Source organism: Malus sylvestris, chromosome 4 (genome assembly GCF_916048215.2).
Source record: "Malus sylvestris chromosome 4, drMalSylv7.2, whole genome shotgun sequence".
Taxonomy (NCBI): domain Eukaryota; kingdom Viridiplantae; phylum Streptophyta; class Magnoliopsida; order Rosales; family Rosaceae; genus Malus; species Malus sylvestris.
Genome location: NC_062263.1, coordinates 19,635,118 through 19,655,722, shown reverse-complemented (window position 1 = coordinate 19,655,722; position 20,605 = coordinate 19,635,118). Strand labels below are relative to the sequence as shown.

Below are 20,605 nucleotides of genomic sequence, written 5' to 3'. Positions count from 1 at the left end.
GAACTTCTGCAACTCTGCCCCCACCCGACCCGAACCTGATATTTCTCTTTACTCGTTAAACCCTAAACCCCCAAATCCCCAGACTCCGTCATCAGACACTGTCCATTGAAGTCGGATCACCTCAAATGGCGTTCATCTCCGCCTTCCGCCGCGTCTTCGGCGGATCTTCCTCCGCTCTCCATTCCCAATTCGCAGCCATTCGTCACAATACAACTCTCACATCCCCCAGGCTGTTCATCAGCGGTACATTTCGATCTCACCCACTTCGTTAATTGCTTTCTGTTCTTCCCTGTTTGCGAAATCCAGTCGAACCTGCAGAAACCCATGTTTTTTTTTTCATTTTTTCGATAATTCTTTCGTTTTCACTTGATTTGTTAAAGGTTCATCTTTTTTGAAAATTGGCTAAATTGATCAGAAATCAAATCCCAATTTCTGGAGTAATTAAGATTAAATATCGATGAAACATTGACGACATAACGGTCAATGATTGACGATATGGTGATTATATATTAACGACATACTGAAAACTGATCATTTGAGCAATGGGGATTTAAAAATTTTCATCTTTGCCAATTTCCCATATTTTTTCTTATTTTCTGCTGCTTTGTTAAAATTGGTTGTGATTTCCACCAGATGAGATGGGAGTTAATATAACTTGGTGCTTCTTAACAGTTTAGTGTATGTTTGTGGTTTATAAACGATTACAAAGCTTCAATCCAAGACATTCCAATTTTTCAACCGATTGATCGAAAAGAAAACAAAACTAATACGGCTGCAAATGTGGTAAAGTCTTGTAAATATGCCATCTGTTTACTGAACTGTTGAGACTCCTGACTCCTGTGGAAACTACATTACCGTTTGTGTTATATGAGAGTACATGCAGATTCTTGAATCAGTACAATTGTTTCGTTGAATTGCATTGAGCAGGTCTCTCGAGATTAACAACAGACGAAAAGCTTATAGAGGCATTTTCCCCATTTGGGCAGATTGTAGATGGTAAATGTTGATTCAGCTTGTTTTTTTTGCTCTCCTAACACTTCTTACATCGCCTTAACTTGAACTCATTGCGTTTGTTGATCATGCAGCGAAAGTGGTTATCGATAGGGTGTCTCAAAGATCAAAGGGTTTTGGTTTCATTTCATACGCATCAGTTGAAGAAGCCGAAAAAGCTAGAGAAGGGATGAATGCCAAGTTCTTGGATGGGTGGGTTATTTTTGTCGACCCTGCCAAACCTAGGGAGCCTAGATTTCCTCCTCCTCCGCAAGCACAGCAGGACCCTTCTGAAACCGGCTTCAGATCAAACAAGACCATCGGATGGTGTGGATGATGACTGCATTAGTTACTTCGGTTTAATCTAATTGTGATGAAAAGGAGGGCAGTTTAAACGCTGTAAACTCTCTGGTTATTTGTATTGAGAAATACGAAACACTTACTAGGTGAATGAATTATTGGAAGTGCTATTGATACATTAAATTTCCCTTGATTGTGCATGAATGATTCGTTAACCTCTATCTGGACGATGGACTGTAAAATACAATGGAACTTACACTAATTTTGTTACGCTTGCACTACGAAAATTAGATAGAGGGATTCGACAAATAATAGATGCACTATAAATTGAGAGGCGGTGTTTTTGAAGTCCTTGGTATATAGCTTTATAGTGCATAAGTGGTTCATTCGGAAAAAAACATCGATCGTCATACCCTTTAATTCATTTGTGTACGAGTTTTCTAGCTTTTGTATATCCCCACAAGGCAAGCCTGTCACATCTTTATATTAAACTCACACTAATATAGTATTATTATTGGTATTAAATCTAAGATGTCTGATTTATATAGATAGTTATTACACTCACTCAAACTTCCGTGCAAATTAGAAACATTACCACAAACAGTAGTGTTAAGAAGTAACATTGTCATTAACTTGTCTTTGAACTTGTTATATGTGGCTTGGTAAACTATAATCTTGTCTTTGAACTTGTTATATGTGGCATTAACAAGTTAAGTACCAACCAAAACAAATACAACAAAGCCCAAAACAAGTTAAGGACAACAAAAGAAAACGGCCCCATTCCAAACTTGGAGCTCACTACACACAAACAAACTACACAGAAGAACCCTAGAAAACTAAGCTTTCAGAAGCTGCAGACAACATCGTCGCCGCCACCAGAAAACCGGGCGATCCTGTAACACTGTTCATAAGCACAGTGACCTTCCTGTCTTACCCCTGCTAAGTTTGCATTATTATATTTTTACACGGACAATAATGTCCCGCACTCGTCTCGTTCCTCCTAAACCCTAAGCAGGTGATTCAAATTGAAATTCCTCTCCTTAGACCTTTGGAGCTTTGTTCGGTTTCAAGCTTTTCGACGGTAATTGGACGATTCCTCCGATGCCGGCCATCAAGGTTAGTCTGAAACGATTCCTACCTTATTGACCTATTGCATGTCAGAATCAGCTTCCAATTTGTGATTTAATATAATTGGGCTTTAGAAAGATCTTCATGATTTTGTCTAATCCAATTTCACGATTAGCAATTTCGCCTGGGATAGGGACTGCAATTTCATCTGCTCCAAACAAATAGATTCTTTTTAGTCTGAATTTAGAAAATTATATTCGAATTTTGTTTTACATCTGATTCGGTTGGATTTAGGGGTTGTAGTGTTTCCTGGCCTCAGTTTTATATAAAGAAAAAAGAGAGATTTTTTTTTTGTATCCTAAAGAGTTCATCATGATGATAGACACGGGTCTCATATTATCAAGTAAGATGCCAAGTCCTCTTGCATTCATGTATTTACATTTGTAAGCTGCTTTTCTGGGTTTTTGTTGATTTGTTTGCTTATCTGGTATATACAAGAAGAGTGACACCGGCACGAACATTATCAATTTATACATGAAAAACGTCACACTTGGGCCAATCTAACCATTTATTTTGAGTACATCACATCAGCAAAATAATAAAACATATGACAGCGGGGTTTTTTCAAGTCAATTTTTGTTGGCATGTTGTTGTTCATGTAAGTGTTGATTTGATAAATGCGAGTGCTTTTGGCATTTTATGACAACGAAGAAGAAGAATAGGATGTATGCTATAGCATTATGAGTCTGAGAACTAAGATGTGAATTGTATGGAGGTAAGCAACAATTATGTAACTGTTTTTTTGCTAAAAAGATTGTGTGACTTTTTGATATATTGTTCATTACAAAACAAGGAAGAATAGGAAGAAAGTGTAATATATCTCTAACTATTCGACTTTGTTCCAAGCAATATTGTTTGGTGAAATAGTTGTGTTAAGATATTGGAGAAAATTAAAAATATTTAAAATTCATTTTGAGGAGGTTCTCATTCTCCAGGTGAAATTTGGATACCAATTCTCAAGATCAGTGGTGCCACAAAGCGGCATATGAAGTAGGGGTCTTTTTAACACCTAAAACTTTGTCCTTCTTACGTCCACTTTACGGTTTGAAACATTTTGGCAGCAAAAAAAATAGGAAGAATACGTCTAACGTTTCAGCGGCCGCAAAACCCCACTCGCCTCCACAACAAAACCTTAAAACCACCGTTTTCAAATCCAACTCCAAAAAACACAGTATATTCGGATACGATCATCGAGATGTATCTCTGCGTTCCTCAATCAGTCTCCGTCAAATTCCCAGCAATCCCTCGTTTCGGTTCGTCTAGACGGGACTTCAAGATTCCCGCTATTTCCATGTCTGCCGTTGAAGTCTCCCGTCACATTCCGGCAGCCCCCATTTTTCTCCCTGAAGGCCCTTGGAAGCAGGTTGACCTATACATTGTTGTTTTTGTTTTAATTTTTGCATTTTGCCGTGCAATTTCATTTTCATGTTTATTCAATTGATCAAGACTGTGACTTTGTTTGTGATTCTATAGATTCCCGGTGGAGTTACTGCTGCAGAAGGATTCAAAGCTGCTGGATTGTATGGCGGTCTTCGTGCCATAGGCGACAAGCCTGATCTCGCTCTTGTTACTTGTGATGTGGATGCCACATCTGCTGGTTAGTAGTTAATCACATTTTGAACTATTTGGTTTTGTGTAGCTTTTTGTTTTCGTAACAATTTTTATGTTGGGTTAATCGCAGGATCGTTTACCATGAATGTGGTAGCAGCTGCGCCGGTGTTGTATTGCAAATCGGTATTACACACTTCAGAAACGGTGTGTTGGATTGTCTTTTGTTTCCATGATTCTTTTCCTTATTAGCGAATTATGGTTGGATTATTGTAAATTTAGTGTTGTGTTTCGTATTTTCATGTTTTTGTTTATCTGCTAATGACAAATTTTTACGACTTGTTAGGCGCGAGCAGTTTTGATCAATGCTGGTCAAGCCAATGCAGCAACGGTAGGACATTTATCGAGGCATATTTTCAATTTATCGTTTATTTTGTTCTCCAAAAACTTTGTAGCTCTTTGAATCACTCTTTGATCATGTTGTTACGTTTAGGTTTTGCACAAATAATATATGTTCCAATTCTGTCCAGGGTGATGCGGGATATCAAGACGTGATAGAGTGCTCAAGCAGCCTTGCTGAGGTATGTGGAGAGCGACAAACACGTGAATCTCATAGATACTCTTGCATAGGCTTTTTTATCCCTTGTAAACATGAATCTTTGTGGTGCAGCTACTTCAATTGAGACAAGAGGAAGTACTCATTGAATCGACTGGTGTGATTGGTCAAAGGATAAAAAAGGTAATAATATAGCCACCATATTTTTGTTTCCTTGATATTCTTATTTCTAATCATATTGATTTGGCAGATATATAACATGACATAGTGTTGTATAAGCGAATCATTCGTTAATTCTCCTATGCAGGAAGCACTTCTAAAATCTCTTCCCAAACTGGTTAATTCACTATCATCGTCAACTGAGGGGTAAATGTTAATGCTTGCAAACTTAGCTCATATCGTGTTTATGTCCATGATCGTATTTCTTTTCAGCATTGAATTTCCAAGTATCTTTATTCTCTTTTATCTAAACTGACTGTCTTGTTTGTTGGGCTCATGCTATTCTTTTTGTTGTGAAACTATGTGGCTTAAAAATTTGATTTCATCTCACTAATGTGCCATTTTGGATCGGTCTGTAGGGCAGATGCTGCAGCAGTAGCAATCACAACAACCGACCTCGTTAGCAAGAGTGTGGCAATTCAGTCTCAGGTTAAGTTGTTTCCTATATTTATATCTTTGTTTCCTAGTAAATATTAGTGATTGCTTGTACGGGTTTTGATAGTCTCTCGACCAATGACCCAATCAGAAGCAACTCTTATGTTGCTTGCTTTTGTTTAAGTTATTTTTTTAATGCATAATCAGCAATGCCAAAATGTTGGCATTACAATTTCAAAGTTTATTTACTCTCTTTAATGTAAATTAACTCTCTTGTTCTTTAATTGTGATCTAGCTATTGTATATTACTACCAAGTAAACAACATTGAAAAATCAGTCAGATCCTTACAAAACTGGTGATTTGCTCAGGTTGGTGGGATAAATATAAGAGTCGGGGGAATGGCAAAAGGTTCCGGGATGATCCACCCAAATATGGCTACCATGCTGGGGGTATGTCTTCTAAAGTTTCTCTTGATGTTTTATACTAGCACCTAATATTTACTAGTAGTTTTATACGGGAACAGGTAGTAACAACTGATGCGATGGTTAGTAGTGATGTTTGGAGAAAAATGGTTCAAATTGCTGTCAACCGGAGCTTCAACCAAATAACAGTAAGTAAAGTTTCTATTTTCTCAAATTTCTAAACATCATACTTAGTGGGACCACCTAACGAGGTGTAATCAACCTACCTTGTTGCATCTTTCTTTTGTAGTATGCTGACCCACATGTGGTGTTTTCTCATTGCAGGTAGATGGAGATACAAGCACTAATGATACTGTCATTGCGTTAGCTAGTGGATTGTCTGGAACCAAGATTTCTTCCTACAATAGTAATGAAGCAGTCCAACTTCAAGTGTGCCTTGATGTGGTTAGTTCCGCTCATTTAAGTTTTGCCTAGAGTGAGATCCAAAATTCAGGAATCAATGAAAATTAAATGGAAAAAATAATTATTTTTTTTTCTTGACTTGAGTTTTACTTTCATGTGTTCTAATCCAATTTTTAGGATTGAAATTGTAGTGTCATTTTGCAGGTAATGCAAAGTCTTGCCAAATCAATAGCTTGGGACGGAGAAGGAGCAACATGCCTAATTGAGGTCTGCATTTTTATTTAAGGATATCTGTGCTAAACAAGCTTAAGTATATAGTGTACCAGACCTCCGCTTCTAAGTATAACGGTGGTGCAAATAATACAATCCAAAGATCAGAAATGACACGAAAAGTTCAAAAACGTAGAAATGATGCTTGATGCTTGAATATTATGTCCTCTTTTCTTTGTTTCTTTTCACATTCATACATAACTTGTGCTCACTATTAGAGTAATGTTAAAAATGTCGACCAGATTGCTAATTTTCCGCCTTTTTTTGAAGATTTAATTTTGTAGTTAAAGTCAAATTGTTCTTTAATTTCACAATTATTAGGTTATATTGTGAAGTACTCAGTCAGATTTGGGTATATAAGTACCAGACTATGCTGGTTGTTTGCACTATATGTGTTTTGAACTTTTGAGGATGATGAAATTGAGTGCGATTACTAATCCTAACTTAGATGTGCAGGTCACAGTGACTGGTGCGGACATTGAGGCTGAAGCAGCAAAAATAGCACGGTCGGTGGCATCTTCTTCACTAGTAAAGGCATGACATCCGAACTCTGCCTACCTTTTTGATGCTTAAGTATACAAATACTAAATTTACTCTCCAAATGTCAATCAGGCTGCAATATATGGCAGAGACCCAAACTGGGGGCGCATTGCTGCTGCTGCAGGGTATGCAGGAGTACCCTTCGACCAAAGCAAGCTCCAAGTATTGCTAGGGGATATTCTGCTCATGGATCGTGGGGAACCACAATTATTCGACAGGTAACAAAACGTCTCTCAGTAACTAGAACACATTTGCCCTTTTAGTATGTCACCTTCTCCTTTCTCCGCTCTGAGGAGGTCGATACTAAATTTAGTAGTTTACTAACTGGATTTCCTTTCAGGAGTGCGGCTAGTGACTACCTCAAGAAGGCTGGTGAGATCCATGGCACGGTTGTAATTAGTGTATCCGTAGGTAAGTTTTTGAAACATTTAGAGGATATGCAAGTCAAATATTCAGTTAGAAAAGGTATAAAATATCGATAATATCGGAAATATCAATAGTCCAAAAACACTGAAATTTCGATGGAAATATCGGGATATTATCGATATCAATAAAAATTGAATAAAAACCACGGAAATTGTAAGAAAAACTTGGAAATTTTTATTGAAACTTTGCAGAATGTTTATTTAATCAATTATCTATTAGTTTATCACAAAAAATTAGAAGAAAATACATTACATGATAGATATAATTGATTTAAGTTCATTATATAGCGAGCTGGCAAACATTGTGAGTGTAGAAAATGTGTAGTAATTAATGAAAGAAGTTTAAACACACCCTAATTATTTATATATAATGAATTAGTACAATATTTTACACTTTATATATTGCATGGTAAGATACATGAGTGACTTAGTAAGGTTTAAAATATCGATGATATCGGAAATATCGGTAGTCTAAAAATACGGAAATTTCGATAGAAATATCGGGATATTATGGATATTTTAGACCATCAAGATTATAATTTATAACTCGCATCTGCTTGACTAATAAACCTGCAAACTCAACTGTTTTCGTACATCTTTCGTGTCTATCGTGTTTGATATGCCCTTTTACTTTTGAACAGGTGACGGCCCTGGGCGAGGTCAAGCATGGGGTTGTGATCTAAGTTATGATTATGTTAAAATTAATGCCGAGTACACAACATAAAGTACTCATTTTTGTCATGGTGCAACCCCAACTGGAAAAATATTATCTCAAAATGATTAATGACAATCCAAATCTGTATTTTTTTTATATTTAATAGGAAAAATGAAAGATTTGTTGTGAATCGAATAAAAATTGAAAAAAGAATCGAATATTCACTGATCAAATCATTCACTCCACCGTAGTTTAATAGATCTTTGTAATAATTGATTAACGGACGAGAATAAAGATAGAGTCCCATTATACATGTTAATATCGACAACAACGAAATTTATAGTAAGAGGAAAATCCGTCGACTTTAGAAATTGTGAGGGTTCAAGCCCCTCTATTCCCAAAATGACCTGGTTGATTTCCCAATTATTTATATTTTATCATTTTGTTAGCGATTCAAATCAAAATTCGTTATATTTATCATTTATTTTCATTCTACTCTTTTCTTTCACAAATGGATTTGTGCGGAAATTTTTTCTTATCACAAGACTTGTGTGTGATATATATGATACGCGTACATTACAAATGATTTGAGCAAGGAATGCATTAAATTTGAATAATTAACAATACATATCATTACTTGTAATTGACATAGACTGTCACATCCCGGTCCGGGACGGACCACTTCTCAGGCCCACTCCACCACCGTAGCACGATATTGTCCGCTTCGGGCCCCTTCTCGCTTAACTTCGGAGTTCTTACGGAACTCGAAGCCAGTGAGCTCTCAAAATGCCTCATGCTAGGTAGGGATGAGAATATACATTTAAGGATCATTCCCCTAGGCGATGTGGGATGTTACAATCCACCCCCCTTAGGGGTCCGACGTCCTCGTCGGCACACCACGGCCAGGGTTAGGCTCTGATACCATTTGTCACATCCCAGCCCGGGGCGGACCATTTCCTGGGCTCGCTCCATCACTGTAGCACGATATTGTCCACTTTGGGCCCCGACCACGCCCTCACGGTTTTGTTTCTGGGAACTCACGAGCAACTTCCCAGTGGGTCACCCATCCTGGGAGTGCTCTAGCCTCCTTCTCGCTTAACTTCAAAGTTCCTATGAAACCTGAAGCCAATAAGCTCCCAAAAGGCCTCGTGCTAGGTAGGGATGAAAATATAGATTTAAGGATCACTCTCCTGGGCGATGTGGAATGTTACATAGACCCAAGTCCTATATTAAAATAAAATGAGGATGATGCATCGTGAATGGTCGGGATGGGTTAGCTGGTAAAGCAGAGGATTGAAAATCCTCGTGTCACCAGTTCAAATCTGGTTCCTGGCACATGAGTAATTTGTATGAATATATATTCAAATATTAATTGATATGGGCCGACATACTAGTATCATATGTATATAAAGTATACAAAAGAATTAAGAACATAACAAAAAAACGAAAAGGAAGATTTGAGTATTATTAATTTTAAATTAAATTAATAGCCATAACTAAAACTAATAAAATGGCTATAACTAACCACTCCGTTAATTTAGAATTAAAAGATAATTCTAAATAAAATTATTTATTAATCAAATATGAAATTATTTTAATTATATATAATAAATAATATTATTATAAGATTGTAATATACAATAAATATAGAAATAGTGCAGCATGGTAGCTTGCAAGGCTCATAACCTTGATATCACGGATTCAAATCCCGTATTCGCAACATTTTTTTTTGACAAAAAAAAAATTATAATAATGAATTAACCTTTTGTTTTTGGTGGGAGGAAAAGAGAGGGGAGAGTAGAAGCCCTATATTATTGTGGTCAGCTATACTTAATGTTTTATCTAATAAATAAAAATGAAATTTAATATATTTATCCATTATCCTGGGCGGATAACGGGAATCGAACCCGTGTCTTCTCCTTGGCAAAGATAAATTTTACCATTCGACTATATATGCATTATATATAATTTATTTAGTATTTATAATATTTTATAAATTATATATTTTATTTATATATATAATAAACTAAATAAATAAAATTTCATTTTTTAAACTTATTATAGTTATTATTATAGTTATAGAATAATAATAGAATAATACATATTTAATATACAATATATACAATCCATATTTAATAAATAATACATATTTACATCTATTTATTTTGATTTAATATTTTTCATTTATATATATTTTTACAATACACAAACACAAGTTTGATGACACACCCCGACCTAATTCGAGACATGCTGGCTGTCACGTGAGGGTGACGTAGCCATGTGCATAATGTGAAAGCAATAATGATGTAAAGAAATGCGAATAAATAAAAACCAAACCAACTAGAGCACAAGATAAGGTAAGGTGCAAGACGAGAATAAGTGTGACTACACATAACCAAAACATAAGTGACCTAAGTGCAGTCCAGCAGGACGAATAGTAATTATATAGTACCAACGAGGGTCCTACACTAGTGATAATCTATTAGAGCTGCCGTGAATTCCTCGTGAGCCACCAACAAGCACTCCTACCTAAAACCTGAAGGGGCGCAAAACAGAAAGTGTGAGTGGGAAAAAACAAAGCTTTTCAAAACCATTTCATTTATCAAAAGTTCTAACCCCTCGCCGTAAAACCTGTATAATTTCCTAGAGAATAGAATATATTCATATTTACATCAAAACCATACTCAGAATAGCGATAATCATAAGTATGCCCTGCCAAATATCACAATGCAACAAAATAACTTAGGTGAAATAACTCATGAGAAATAACAAGTCAGCCGGATCCACCTAAAGGGGCCTGTACGACTGAATCTATAGCTCAACAAGTATGCCTGCACACGAGTTGGAACCACCTAATGTGGTCTGTACAACAGGACTAGGTGTAAATAAATACGCTTAAGTGCTATGATCACGTGAAGATTGTGCGAATAATCGTGGGTCACCTAATAGTTGGAACCACCTATAGTGGTCTGTACGACAGGACTATGCACCTAACTTGGATCCAAGGTGAGCGTATGGTGCGGGAAGTGAACATCACGTGAAAGACTGTGCCCTAACCACATGCGAGAGCACTAACACCAGGGTGCAGGTTTATGAACTCTCAACACATCTCACATGATCATCAATTCACAATAACAATCTACAACTCACCTGGTACTTACCTGAGCGTCCATCGCGTCGAATCACATATGTATATACCATACAATTTCATAGTCTAAGTATAAATCAATAGGCATGGCATTTCAAAACATAATTTCATTTAAACACATTGTCTGGGAAAAATACCAAGTATATAAGTATATACTGAAAACCAAAAGCCCATTCACTGATATGTGGAAGGGTCATAACCCTCGAGCCTTACTTGACTGCGTTAGTCCTCAGGATAGGTCTCACCTATATGCGAAACAACTATATAAACGTCATCTAAAGCACATAACCAAAACTAGGTAATAACTTCTCATACATTGCTAAATTGGGGTATTTGAATATACCAACGTGATCTACTCAATCCCACGAACATCCCCATATTTTTAGAAAAATTTTCCGACGTCCCATGCGTCGTCACGTGCCGGCCAAGGCAATGCCAGACGCACCGCCCACTCGTAGGCAGGTGCATGGCACACTGATGGATTCGGCGTTAGGGAATATTCCGTTAAATAAAAGCATAAGCCGTTAAAGATACTGATGCCGTTAGAATATTCCCTCAAAGTTGATGGAATATTCGCCTTCTTCTCCGGCGAGTCATCAGATTCCGTCGCCGTCGCCATCTGTGTCATCGGAAACTGGGAAAAACTTTAAACTTCAATATCTTTCTCATTTTTCATCCAAATTTCATGAAATTTGCACCAATTTGAAGCTTAGGACTAAAGGAACACTTCCGTACCACTTTTAGGTCCTAAATCCAATGAAAGCTCGCCGGAAAAATTCGAGGAAACCGGCCAAACCTTGCAACTATATAAACCCAAACGTTCTAACGTCAAAACCACTCCAAAATTGATCCAACGTGCTAGAAAAGTAAAAATATTACCTTCTTAAGTCTCAAAGCAACCTAAAACCTTCGCGATCACGTCAGAGGAATTTCCACCCCTCACCGGAGCTCGGGTAACTCACGTTCTACAAGTCCTCAAGTCCAACCAAGGGTATAGATTGACTTCCGAGCTTGCAAGGAGTCCAAAGATACCATTCACGACCTCAATCCGTGCCTGAAAGGGTTGGTTCACGAGTTGACCTCCAAAGATACCATTCACGACCTCGATCCGTGCCTGAAAGGGTTGGTTCATGAGTTGACCGTACAATTGTACGGAAAATGGAAGAAATCCGAGAGGGAAGGAGAGAGAGGGTCCACGGGTTGGTGTGTGTGTGTGTGTGTGTGGTCCAAGTTTGGGCAACCAAACAAAAATAATTAAAACTTAAAAATCTAATTGGGTCCAAAAGCTAAGGAAGAAAATGGATTGGTCAAAATATTAAGCTCATTCCACACAACACAACCACACAACGTTCAAGAGCAATATAGACATTTCACACCGTCGAAAATATATTTTGGGACAAGTTGTCACATTTGACCCCCCCTCTAATTTTTCTAATTTTTTTCTTTATTTGAATTTTTGGGACTTATATCGAATTTTAATGTGTCTTGCAACCTGCAGGAATTGGGAGGGGGTCATTTCATTTTTGGATATAGAACGAATAGGTTCAAGAGATGAGAGAAATAAGGATACCCACTAGAAAGACTAATCCAATCCATAATGATGTGCCGGAAAATAGAACATTTTTGTTACCCAACCAACCCTCAGGAGAAACAAATACAACAGGTTACACTAATCAGTAAGATTAATGAAGTAGCAATTAATGCAAAACAACCAATTGGAAAGCAATAAGTCATTTTTGTAATCCTCCAATCTACCAACAAAAGAATTATATTATTTGATCATGCTTTTCAAGACCAGATCTATCAACCACTCGGCCATCTCTCTGAAAGATAATTTCTATTTTATTTTTATCCCATATTTTATTTTTATTCCACCCCATAGAACATAGACATATGTGTTAATACCATTACTATCTACAAAAAGATATCGAGTGTGAATCTATAGGTCTCTCTATTCTGTATATATATAATATAGATGCATGATCCAGCAGGCATTGCCCATTTGTAAAATTTATAAAGTAAAAAAAAAAATGGATTCATGGTAAAAGGATTTGCGTTCATAAATAGCTCCGATATTTTTATTCATGATATTGATTTGATTCGATATCATCGAGATGCAATGCATCCCATTGAATTTACAGGCGAAAGATTTATTATCTCTATGAGATTAACTCTCGAGTTATTGCAAATTAAAGAAAAATTAAACAATGAGATTATGGAAGTAAATATTCTCGCATTAATTGCTATTGCACTGTTTATTCTAGTTCCTACTACCTTTTTACTTATAATATACGTAATGTGACAATCCGTCCCTAATTTTACGTTTTTATTAATTTTAAAAGCATGGATTTACGAAAATGCCTTAGAGGTAAGGACTTTGACTTCCGTTGACCATCGGTTTGAGAGACGTATGACTTATTCTTTTAGCGTATCCTTGTAGTACTCGTCACTATGAACGCATATGCGGAAGCCGTTTGCAAGTCTGGATTATAACGGTATAGTTACGGACGTTTGAAATTGGTTACGTAAATTTTAGTTAAATATTTTTCAACTCCCACCATGTGGGGATGGTAACCAATCTGAGGTGATGAAGGGATATAAGTGACCAATCAGAATTTGGGTGAAAGAAGCCCAATCGGAAATCAGAAAAAAAAAAAAAAAAAAAAAAGCCCAGCTTTCCCGTGGGTTCTTCAACACATGCAACCCAGTTTGACCTCCAACTTTCCAAGGTCGATTTTGGACAACTCCGATGGATTTTTTCGACGCCACCATCACCATCTTGAAGCTCTCATTCCCCTCTACAAAATCCAACCAAGAACCACCTTGATTAACCACGGTATGTGGCGGTTTGAGGCCATGAAAGTCGACGAAAATCAATAGTGCTCCGGCCACTCCTTTCAATTTTTCGGCGAATCGGCAAAGCGATGCCCGATACCACCACTTGGGCTTTGTAGCCCATCATCTCAGAAGCAAATCCCAACCAACCTTGATGTGAAATCCCGTCCCCGGAATTTCACTACTCATTATGTATCTTGTAATTTAAGTTTGTATTTCACGTTTACGTCCTTTTTATTACTTAATTTTAATTCCGTAAATTTTGGGAATTAAATTGATTAGTTATCTAATTGGAAGTTTCATAATCAATCTTTATCTTCCGTTGACCTTTCGAAGTTATAACTAGTGTTTTTTAATAGATCTCGAACCCACGAACGCATAGGCGTAAGCCGTTTGCGAGTCCGGATTTTAACAGTATAGTTACGGACATTTAAAATTGTGTTACTAAACTATAGATTTTTAAATTTATTTAAAACTTCTTCTACGTGGGAATGATAACCAATTAGAAAAAAAAACAACAGAGAGAGAACTCTAGAAGCTGCCTGATGGCAGCAGGGGAGAGGAAGAAAAGAAGAGATGCGGAAATCAGACGCACATCAGCAACAAGGAGGATTTTCCTTTTCCTCTCCTCCTTCCAATCTTATTTTCCTCTTTAAATTCACTTTGGAACTCCAAATTTTGTGCAGTTTTGCCCACGAACGCAGACTATCTCAGCGAGACAATCTCTACCCTCGAAGGGTGATAGTCTTTCAGAGAATGGATTAGACAGAGATGGCAAATCAAGGTGCAAAGAAGCGCAAGGAAGAGAATGCCCGCCACATGGCCAATCTCCGTCGCCTCATCATGGCCTGTAATGTTATTTATGTGCTAATGGTGGCTTTGATATGACTACTGGTGGAGTATGCGGCTATTTGCATGATGTCATCTACGTCACCTGCTCCGTGCAAGTCATGTCCATAATCTCTGGAAAATTTTGGTACACATATCTGCTGGTGAGATCTAATTAACCATTTTTCTTGTTGCCACCCATATATATATATATATATATATATATATATTAACTGCTTAGAACCTTGCGTGGATGTTTCCAATGAGGTGGAGACTCATCACCATTATCCTGTGTTTATTTACCAGGAATGAGAATGTAAGATTTGGGGATTATTCTCATTCCTGACATATCTGCATTTACTAACACTCAAGGAATGAAAATGTTGGGTGTTAGCTTATGGTAATTTGTTGCTTTGGTTCTCAAAAGCAATATGATTTGTCAAGTTCTGTGAATCTGCTAAACAAAATTAAGTTTTGCCTAACATATTCTTTAATCAATAGAGAAGTCAAAGAATACTGTCTCTCTTTTGAATCTTTGTGAATAAGGGTAGGAATGGTAGTATGGTATTAAGGGTCTAGGAATGCATTTTTGTTATGGAATTTGTAAAGTTCAATAACTCTGTCAAATTTGGATTTTGGGCCAATATTACGGTTTTCTTAATTGATTGTGCTTAAGTTGATGCATCATGCTTGATATATAATATGTTCGGAAATTAATCTTTAGTCTTAGGAAGTGTATGTTATGATTAGAATGGTGATCGCGTCTGTCCACAAGACTATGAATGAGTGTGTCATGTCTTCTCTGTAAATTTGTTCGGACCTTATGTCTTGAAACTTTGTTTGGATGTTGCATCTTAATCAAAATAAATGAAACCTCTGAGAAGCACTACGGGATACTAAGTGAAGTCTAGTGGGCCTACATTGGTTAGAGAGTGACTTGAACATACGTGATATGGTTATTACCTTGATTTCTTATATTGGTATTGTCTATGAATATGACTTGGTTTTATAATGCGACTTCTATTGAAATGTGATTTTATATATTTAGCCATAGACCTATTTTTATTAAACATGATTTGGCTTGTGTACTGATGATGATTGTGATATGTGAATTGACTTGCACATTTGAAAGGTGGTTGATTTGCATAAATGGTATGATATGATAAAATGTGACTTTAATATATGTGATATAGGTGATTACCCTGTTTTCATAACTATTATCTTGTGTGGATATGAGATGGTTTTATGATTATGTTTCCTATAAAATTATTAATTTTTATATTGAAGTTTCTGATGTGGGATTTGACGTGCATATTGGAAATATGGTTGTTTTGTATGATTGGCTTGGTGTGATGAAATGTGAAGGGTAGTAGTGGACCGTTAACCCATTGTCATGGGATTTGTTGCTTCGAAACATGTTTCACCCCTCGTTTCATTATTTCATTTCTCATTTCGTTGAACCTTTGTAACCTGAGTAACTTGATCCATGTTTTGTTTCATTGAGTGGTTGTTAGGCATTGTACTCCATGATTCCGTTGACTGATGATCTGGAATCGTATCCTGATTTGGATTCTGTTGAGTGATGGTCTGGAATCCCTTCTACTCTGCGATTCTGTTGAGTGATGATTCGGAATCGTATCCTGGTTTGGATTCCGTTGAGTAATGGTTTGGAATCCCTTCTACTCTGCGGTTCCGTTGAGTGATTGTCCGGAATCGTATCCTGGTTTGGATTCTGTTGAGTGAAGGTCTGGAATCCCCTTTGGTGTCTTGGTTTAGTTGAGTGGTATGAAATCCCATTTTTCAGAGATGTAGGCTTCGGTCGAACGACGTCACTCTAGCCCCACATTTTAGTGCATTGGATGTGTTATTGATTGATATGGTTTGGAATGATGTTTGTTATGATTATTGTAGTTATGATTAGAATTGTTGGCCATTGTGACTAGAGAATATTATTGTGCTTCGTCAAATGTTCTTGGGATGTTGCATGCCTGAATTGTGGTTTTGTGTGGAGACATAATGGTTTATGTGATGAAAGTTCGAGTGTATTGAAACGACGAACTACGAATGGCTTGATTCATGTTTAGGATACGTAGGCAGTCTAACGAGGAGATTAGATGCAGCCATAAAGTATACACAAAATTATTATGCATCTGGATCTTGAATTATATGTTGTTCATATCCTAAAGGCGGAGTATGTTGAGTTACGGGCATTTAGGGACGTCACGTGTCGATCTTGGATGTAAGTCGGGATTGGGGCGTGACACTTGACCCCGTTGGACCACCGTAGATGACGAATCAACGCTGGGAAGCTTTAGGCACCCGCCAGCTTTGTGGGAAAAATTGACTATCTTCTGTCCACTTTTGGACTTCGTGGCAGGTATGAAAGTTGTTCATCTATTTGAGATCTTCATTTCTGTAAAATTTGAGAATTTTTAGAAATAGTGAAATTTTCAGGCGAACCGTGGCGGCCAACCACCACGCGAGGCGGCGCGTGGGCTGAGACCCCATCTGACCACCTTAGGCTAATTTTGAAGCCCCGATTCCATATTTGTCATCCGTTTAGTGAAATTACGATGTTTTCATGTAGTTTCATAGTTAACCACCTAGTTGGCCGTCATGGGGTCTTTGCATGAATTCACGATCCAACCGTTGGATCGTCACCAAACCTTAGTACCTTATAGTACGTAATATTTGAGGATCATAGGAAGTTACGGATCGGGAAACCGACTTACGGATCTTCCCGAATTAAATTTGTTAGTTCACAAAATAAAGTGTTGACCTCCACTTAATTTTGGCAATTGACGGAGATCCGACCATTGGATCGTTCTAAAACTTTAGAATGTTGTTTTAGAAGCATAATGTGAATCTTTGGAAGTTACGGATTAGAAATCCTGGGTGCGAATCTTCCAGATCGAGTTATGTAGGGTTGAGGACCTTACCGTTGACCTTTGACCGACTGTTGACTTTTGGTCAATGAGTTTCAAATTATTCTAGAATGACCTTGGGGATGTGTTTTATCTCAGTTGTGTGTTCTATCAATAAGAATCCTGAGTTGTGGTTTGATATTTGTTCTAGGATACGTTTGTTCGTGACGTCTTAATATTTGTGCTAGGGAGTTATAACGCGGACTCCAGGTGAGTGGGCAGTTTATTTTATACCTATACATATTGATAGTTTCCCTAAATACGTATTTACTTCACTTTTACGCTTATATTGCCAAGTATCGTTATTGTGATATTAATTGTGATAAATGCTGAATGGTTGGGATATTACTGTCATGACATTTATACATATTTATACATGCTCATCTTGCTGCACTGGTGTTAGTACTTGCCCCAGGGCCAAGACCAGTTCTTCACGTGTATGTTCATATCGCACCGTTCGCTCACCTTGGATCCAAGTTAGGTGCTAGTCATGTCGGGTAGATTGCATTAGGCAATCCGACTTGTATATGACGTGCTTCTACACCAGTCTTCACGTGATCGTAGTATTAGAGCATATTGATTACACCCAGTCTTGTACGTGTCAGAAATTATCTGTTCGAACTCGTGTTGGATAAGCACTTAGCTATACTTGATTATCACATGATTATATTACTGCGGCATTTGATATATCATGACTTGGTATATTTCTGGTTATAATGTTGTTGTATTATTGTTTACATACTTACATAGTATGTTTTAATGACACTATACTTGTTTTACAGCGAGAGGTTAGTATATTCGGAAATAAAGGTTTTTACAAAACGTTGTTTTATTGACCCACTCAACTTTGGTTTTCGCCCCTCCAGGTTTAGTAGCTTAGCTTGCGTGTAAACGAGGACTCTGGCAAGATCTTAGTAGATGGGTACCTTAGTGGTATAACCCTCACCCTAATTACTGTACTGTTCTTATGCTCTATCATCACGTGTGAAATGGGTGCAATCTCGCTCACCGGCGCACTCTTTTGTTTTAGGCACTTTTAGGTTTAAATTTATTCACTTTTTCACATCACTTACCCTTATAGTTACGTCACCTCACAGTGATGGCCAACATGCTTCGACCTTCTTAAGTCAGGGTGTGTCATGTAAAAACAGTCAGCCAAGGTGATTAATTTGAATTAAACTTGATTTTTTATTTCTTATCAATAATTGTAGAGAAGAAAAGGATAAACATTTTGCGTCTTAAATGAAATGGGCAGACTAGAATAAGTTGTATTCTATAAGATATGATATAGTGTGGTAGAAAGTTTCAGATGTTTCTTCCTACCATACTATCTAGTATTGTTATTGTAGTGTATAAAATTGTATTGTAATGCGGGTTAATTTAATATAGATTAATATAGATCAATCTACAATAGTAACATCATATTCCTTTTCTCTATATATAGAAATCGATTTAATTACGTATATATATATATATAGTGATCATGTATATTATATAGTATCCCAATTCTATTTCTTTGCTTTATCTATTTGTATTTTGTATTGATTTCCATTAAATTAATTTGAAATAATCGAAAGCGACTTTTACAATTACAATTTCTAGATTTCTAATTATTTTCAATATGAATCTCGGTTGAAAGAATCAATCATAGAAGTCATTGATTGAGGAATTGACAAAATATCCATGGGAACTTCTTCAGATTTTGAAAAAAATGGGATCACTTCTTATGGACTCGTTGAGAATGATTTTGATCTAGTTCATGGCCTATTGAAGCAGAAGGCGCTCCGGTGGGATCCTCACGGACAGAAAAAGATTATAGTCAGTTTGATAATGATCGAGTGACATTGCTTCTTCGGCCCGAACCAAGGAATCCCTTAGATATGATGCAAAATGGATCTTGTTTTATCGTTGATCAGAGATTTCTCTATGAACAATACGAATCAGAGTTTGAAGAAAGGGAAGAAGTCCTCAACCCGCAACGGATAGAGGAAGATTTATTCAATCACATAGTTTTGGCTCCTTGAATATGTCGCATTTGGGGCTTTCTATTTGATTGTATTGAAAGGCCCAACGAATTGGGATTTCCCTATTGGGTCAAGTCATTTCGGGGCAAGCAGATCATTTATGATGAAGAGGATGGGCTTCAAAAGAATAATTCAGAGTTCTTGCAAAGTGGAACCATGCAGTACTAGACACGAGATAGATCTTCCAAAGAACAAGGCTTTTTTCTAATAAGCCAATTCATTTGGGACCCTACGGATCCACTCTTTTTCCTATTCAAAGATCAGCCTGTGTTTTCACATTGAGAATTCTTTGCAGATGAAGAGATGTCAAATGGGCTTTTTACTTCCCAAACAGATCTTCCTACATCTATATATATAAATGTTGGTTTACCAAGAATGCACAAGAAAGGTACTTCGAATTGTTAATTCATCGCTATGGATGGCTTAGAACCAATAGTTCATCATGTAATGAATTTTTTCGTTCTAATACTCCATCCGAGAGTTATCAGTATTTATCAAAGTTGTTCCTATCTAACGGAACACTATTGGATCAAATGACAAAGACATTGTTGAGAAAAAATGGCTTTTCCCAGATGAAACGAAAATTGGATTCATGTAACAAAAGAAAGGTTTCCCTCCTTAGCCGGAGAAGGGTAAGATAAGTTTTTAGATATTGTGTGTTTTAAGAAACTATACAATCAATCGAAGGGGTGGATCCAACCCAAACAAAAAAGAAAGATTTCTTCTAAACAAGGAATTAAGGAAACAGGATTCAGATTCAAAATACAAGGCAAAAGGAAAAAAATTTCATATATTTTGTATCATGTTATTCTTAGGGTTGACCTTCGCGATTTTTTATCATAACTTGACTTGATATTATAATAATATCACTTGAATATTATAGTTTATATAAAATTTAATGGAATTCAAAAAAATTTATTATAAAATAATTACATTTTTTAAAATTAAAATTTTGAATTTATTAAATAACTTATTAATTTATAATATAATAACTTATTAATTTATAATATCTTTA

General features: G+C 36.7%; 2 protein-coding genes and 1 long non-coding RNA gene across 6 annotated transcripts; all 3 read left to right on the top strand.

Annotated features, from left to right (window-relative positions):
- The first annotated feature begins 34 nt into the window (after window positions 1-34).
- On the top strand, window positions 35-1,473 carry LOC126620207 (organelle RRM domain-containing protein 2, mitochondrial-like). The gene is made up of 3 exons (XM_050288722.1): window positions 35-243; window positions 928-996; window positions 1,086-1,473. Exons 1-3 carry the CDS (start codon window positions 126-128, stop codon window positions 1,325-1,327), a joined length of 429 nt encoding a protein of 142 aa, XP_050144679.1. The 5' UTR covers window positions 35-125; the 3' UTR covers window positions 1,328-1,473.
- A 604-nt stretch (window positions 1,474-2,077) lies between these two features.
- LOC126620206 (arginine biosynthesis bifunctional protein ArgJ, chloroplastic) lies at window positions 2,078-8,064 on the top strand. Of its 4 annotated transcripts, XM_050288719.1 has the most exons (18): window positions 2,078-2,206; window positions 2,306-2,406; window positions 3,480-3,781; window positions 3,892-4,015; window positions 4,100-4,173; window positions 4,313-4,357; window positions 4,497-4,547; window positions 4,637-4,705; window positions 4,830-4,888; window positions 5,101-5,170; window positions 5,486-5,566; window positions 5,641-5,727; window positions 5,864-5,983; window positions 6,146-6,208; window positions 6,668-6,745; window positions 6,824-6,969; window positions 7,092-7,162; window positions 7,818-8,064. In XM_050288719.1, exons 3-18 carry the CDS (start codon window positions 3,614-3,616, stop codon window positions 7,898-7,900), a joined length of 1,389 nt encoding a protein of 462 aa, XP_050144676.1. In that variant the 5' UTR covers window positions 2,078-2,206; window positions 2,306-2,406; window positions 3,480-3,613; the 3' UTR covers window positions 7,901-8,064. The 4 variants fall into 4 exon arrangements, with proteins under 4 accessions (XP_050144676.1, XP_050144674.1, XP_050144675.1 ...); XM_050288717.1 differs by having other exon boundaries at window positions 2,115-2,406; XM_050288718.1 differs by having other exon boundaries at window positions 2,115-2,406; window positions 3,354-3,781.
- A 5,909-nt stretch (window positions 8,065-13,973) lies between these two features.
- Window positions 13,974-20,080, top strand: LOC126620205 (uncharacterized). Its single transcript, XR_007622271.1, has 2 exons — window positions 13,974-17,776; window positions 19,266-20,080. It is a non-coding gene; the product is annotated as an uncharacterized LOC126620205 (long non-coding RNA).
- The last annotated feature ends 525 nt before the right edge of the window (window positions 20,081-20,605 follow it).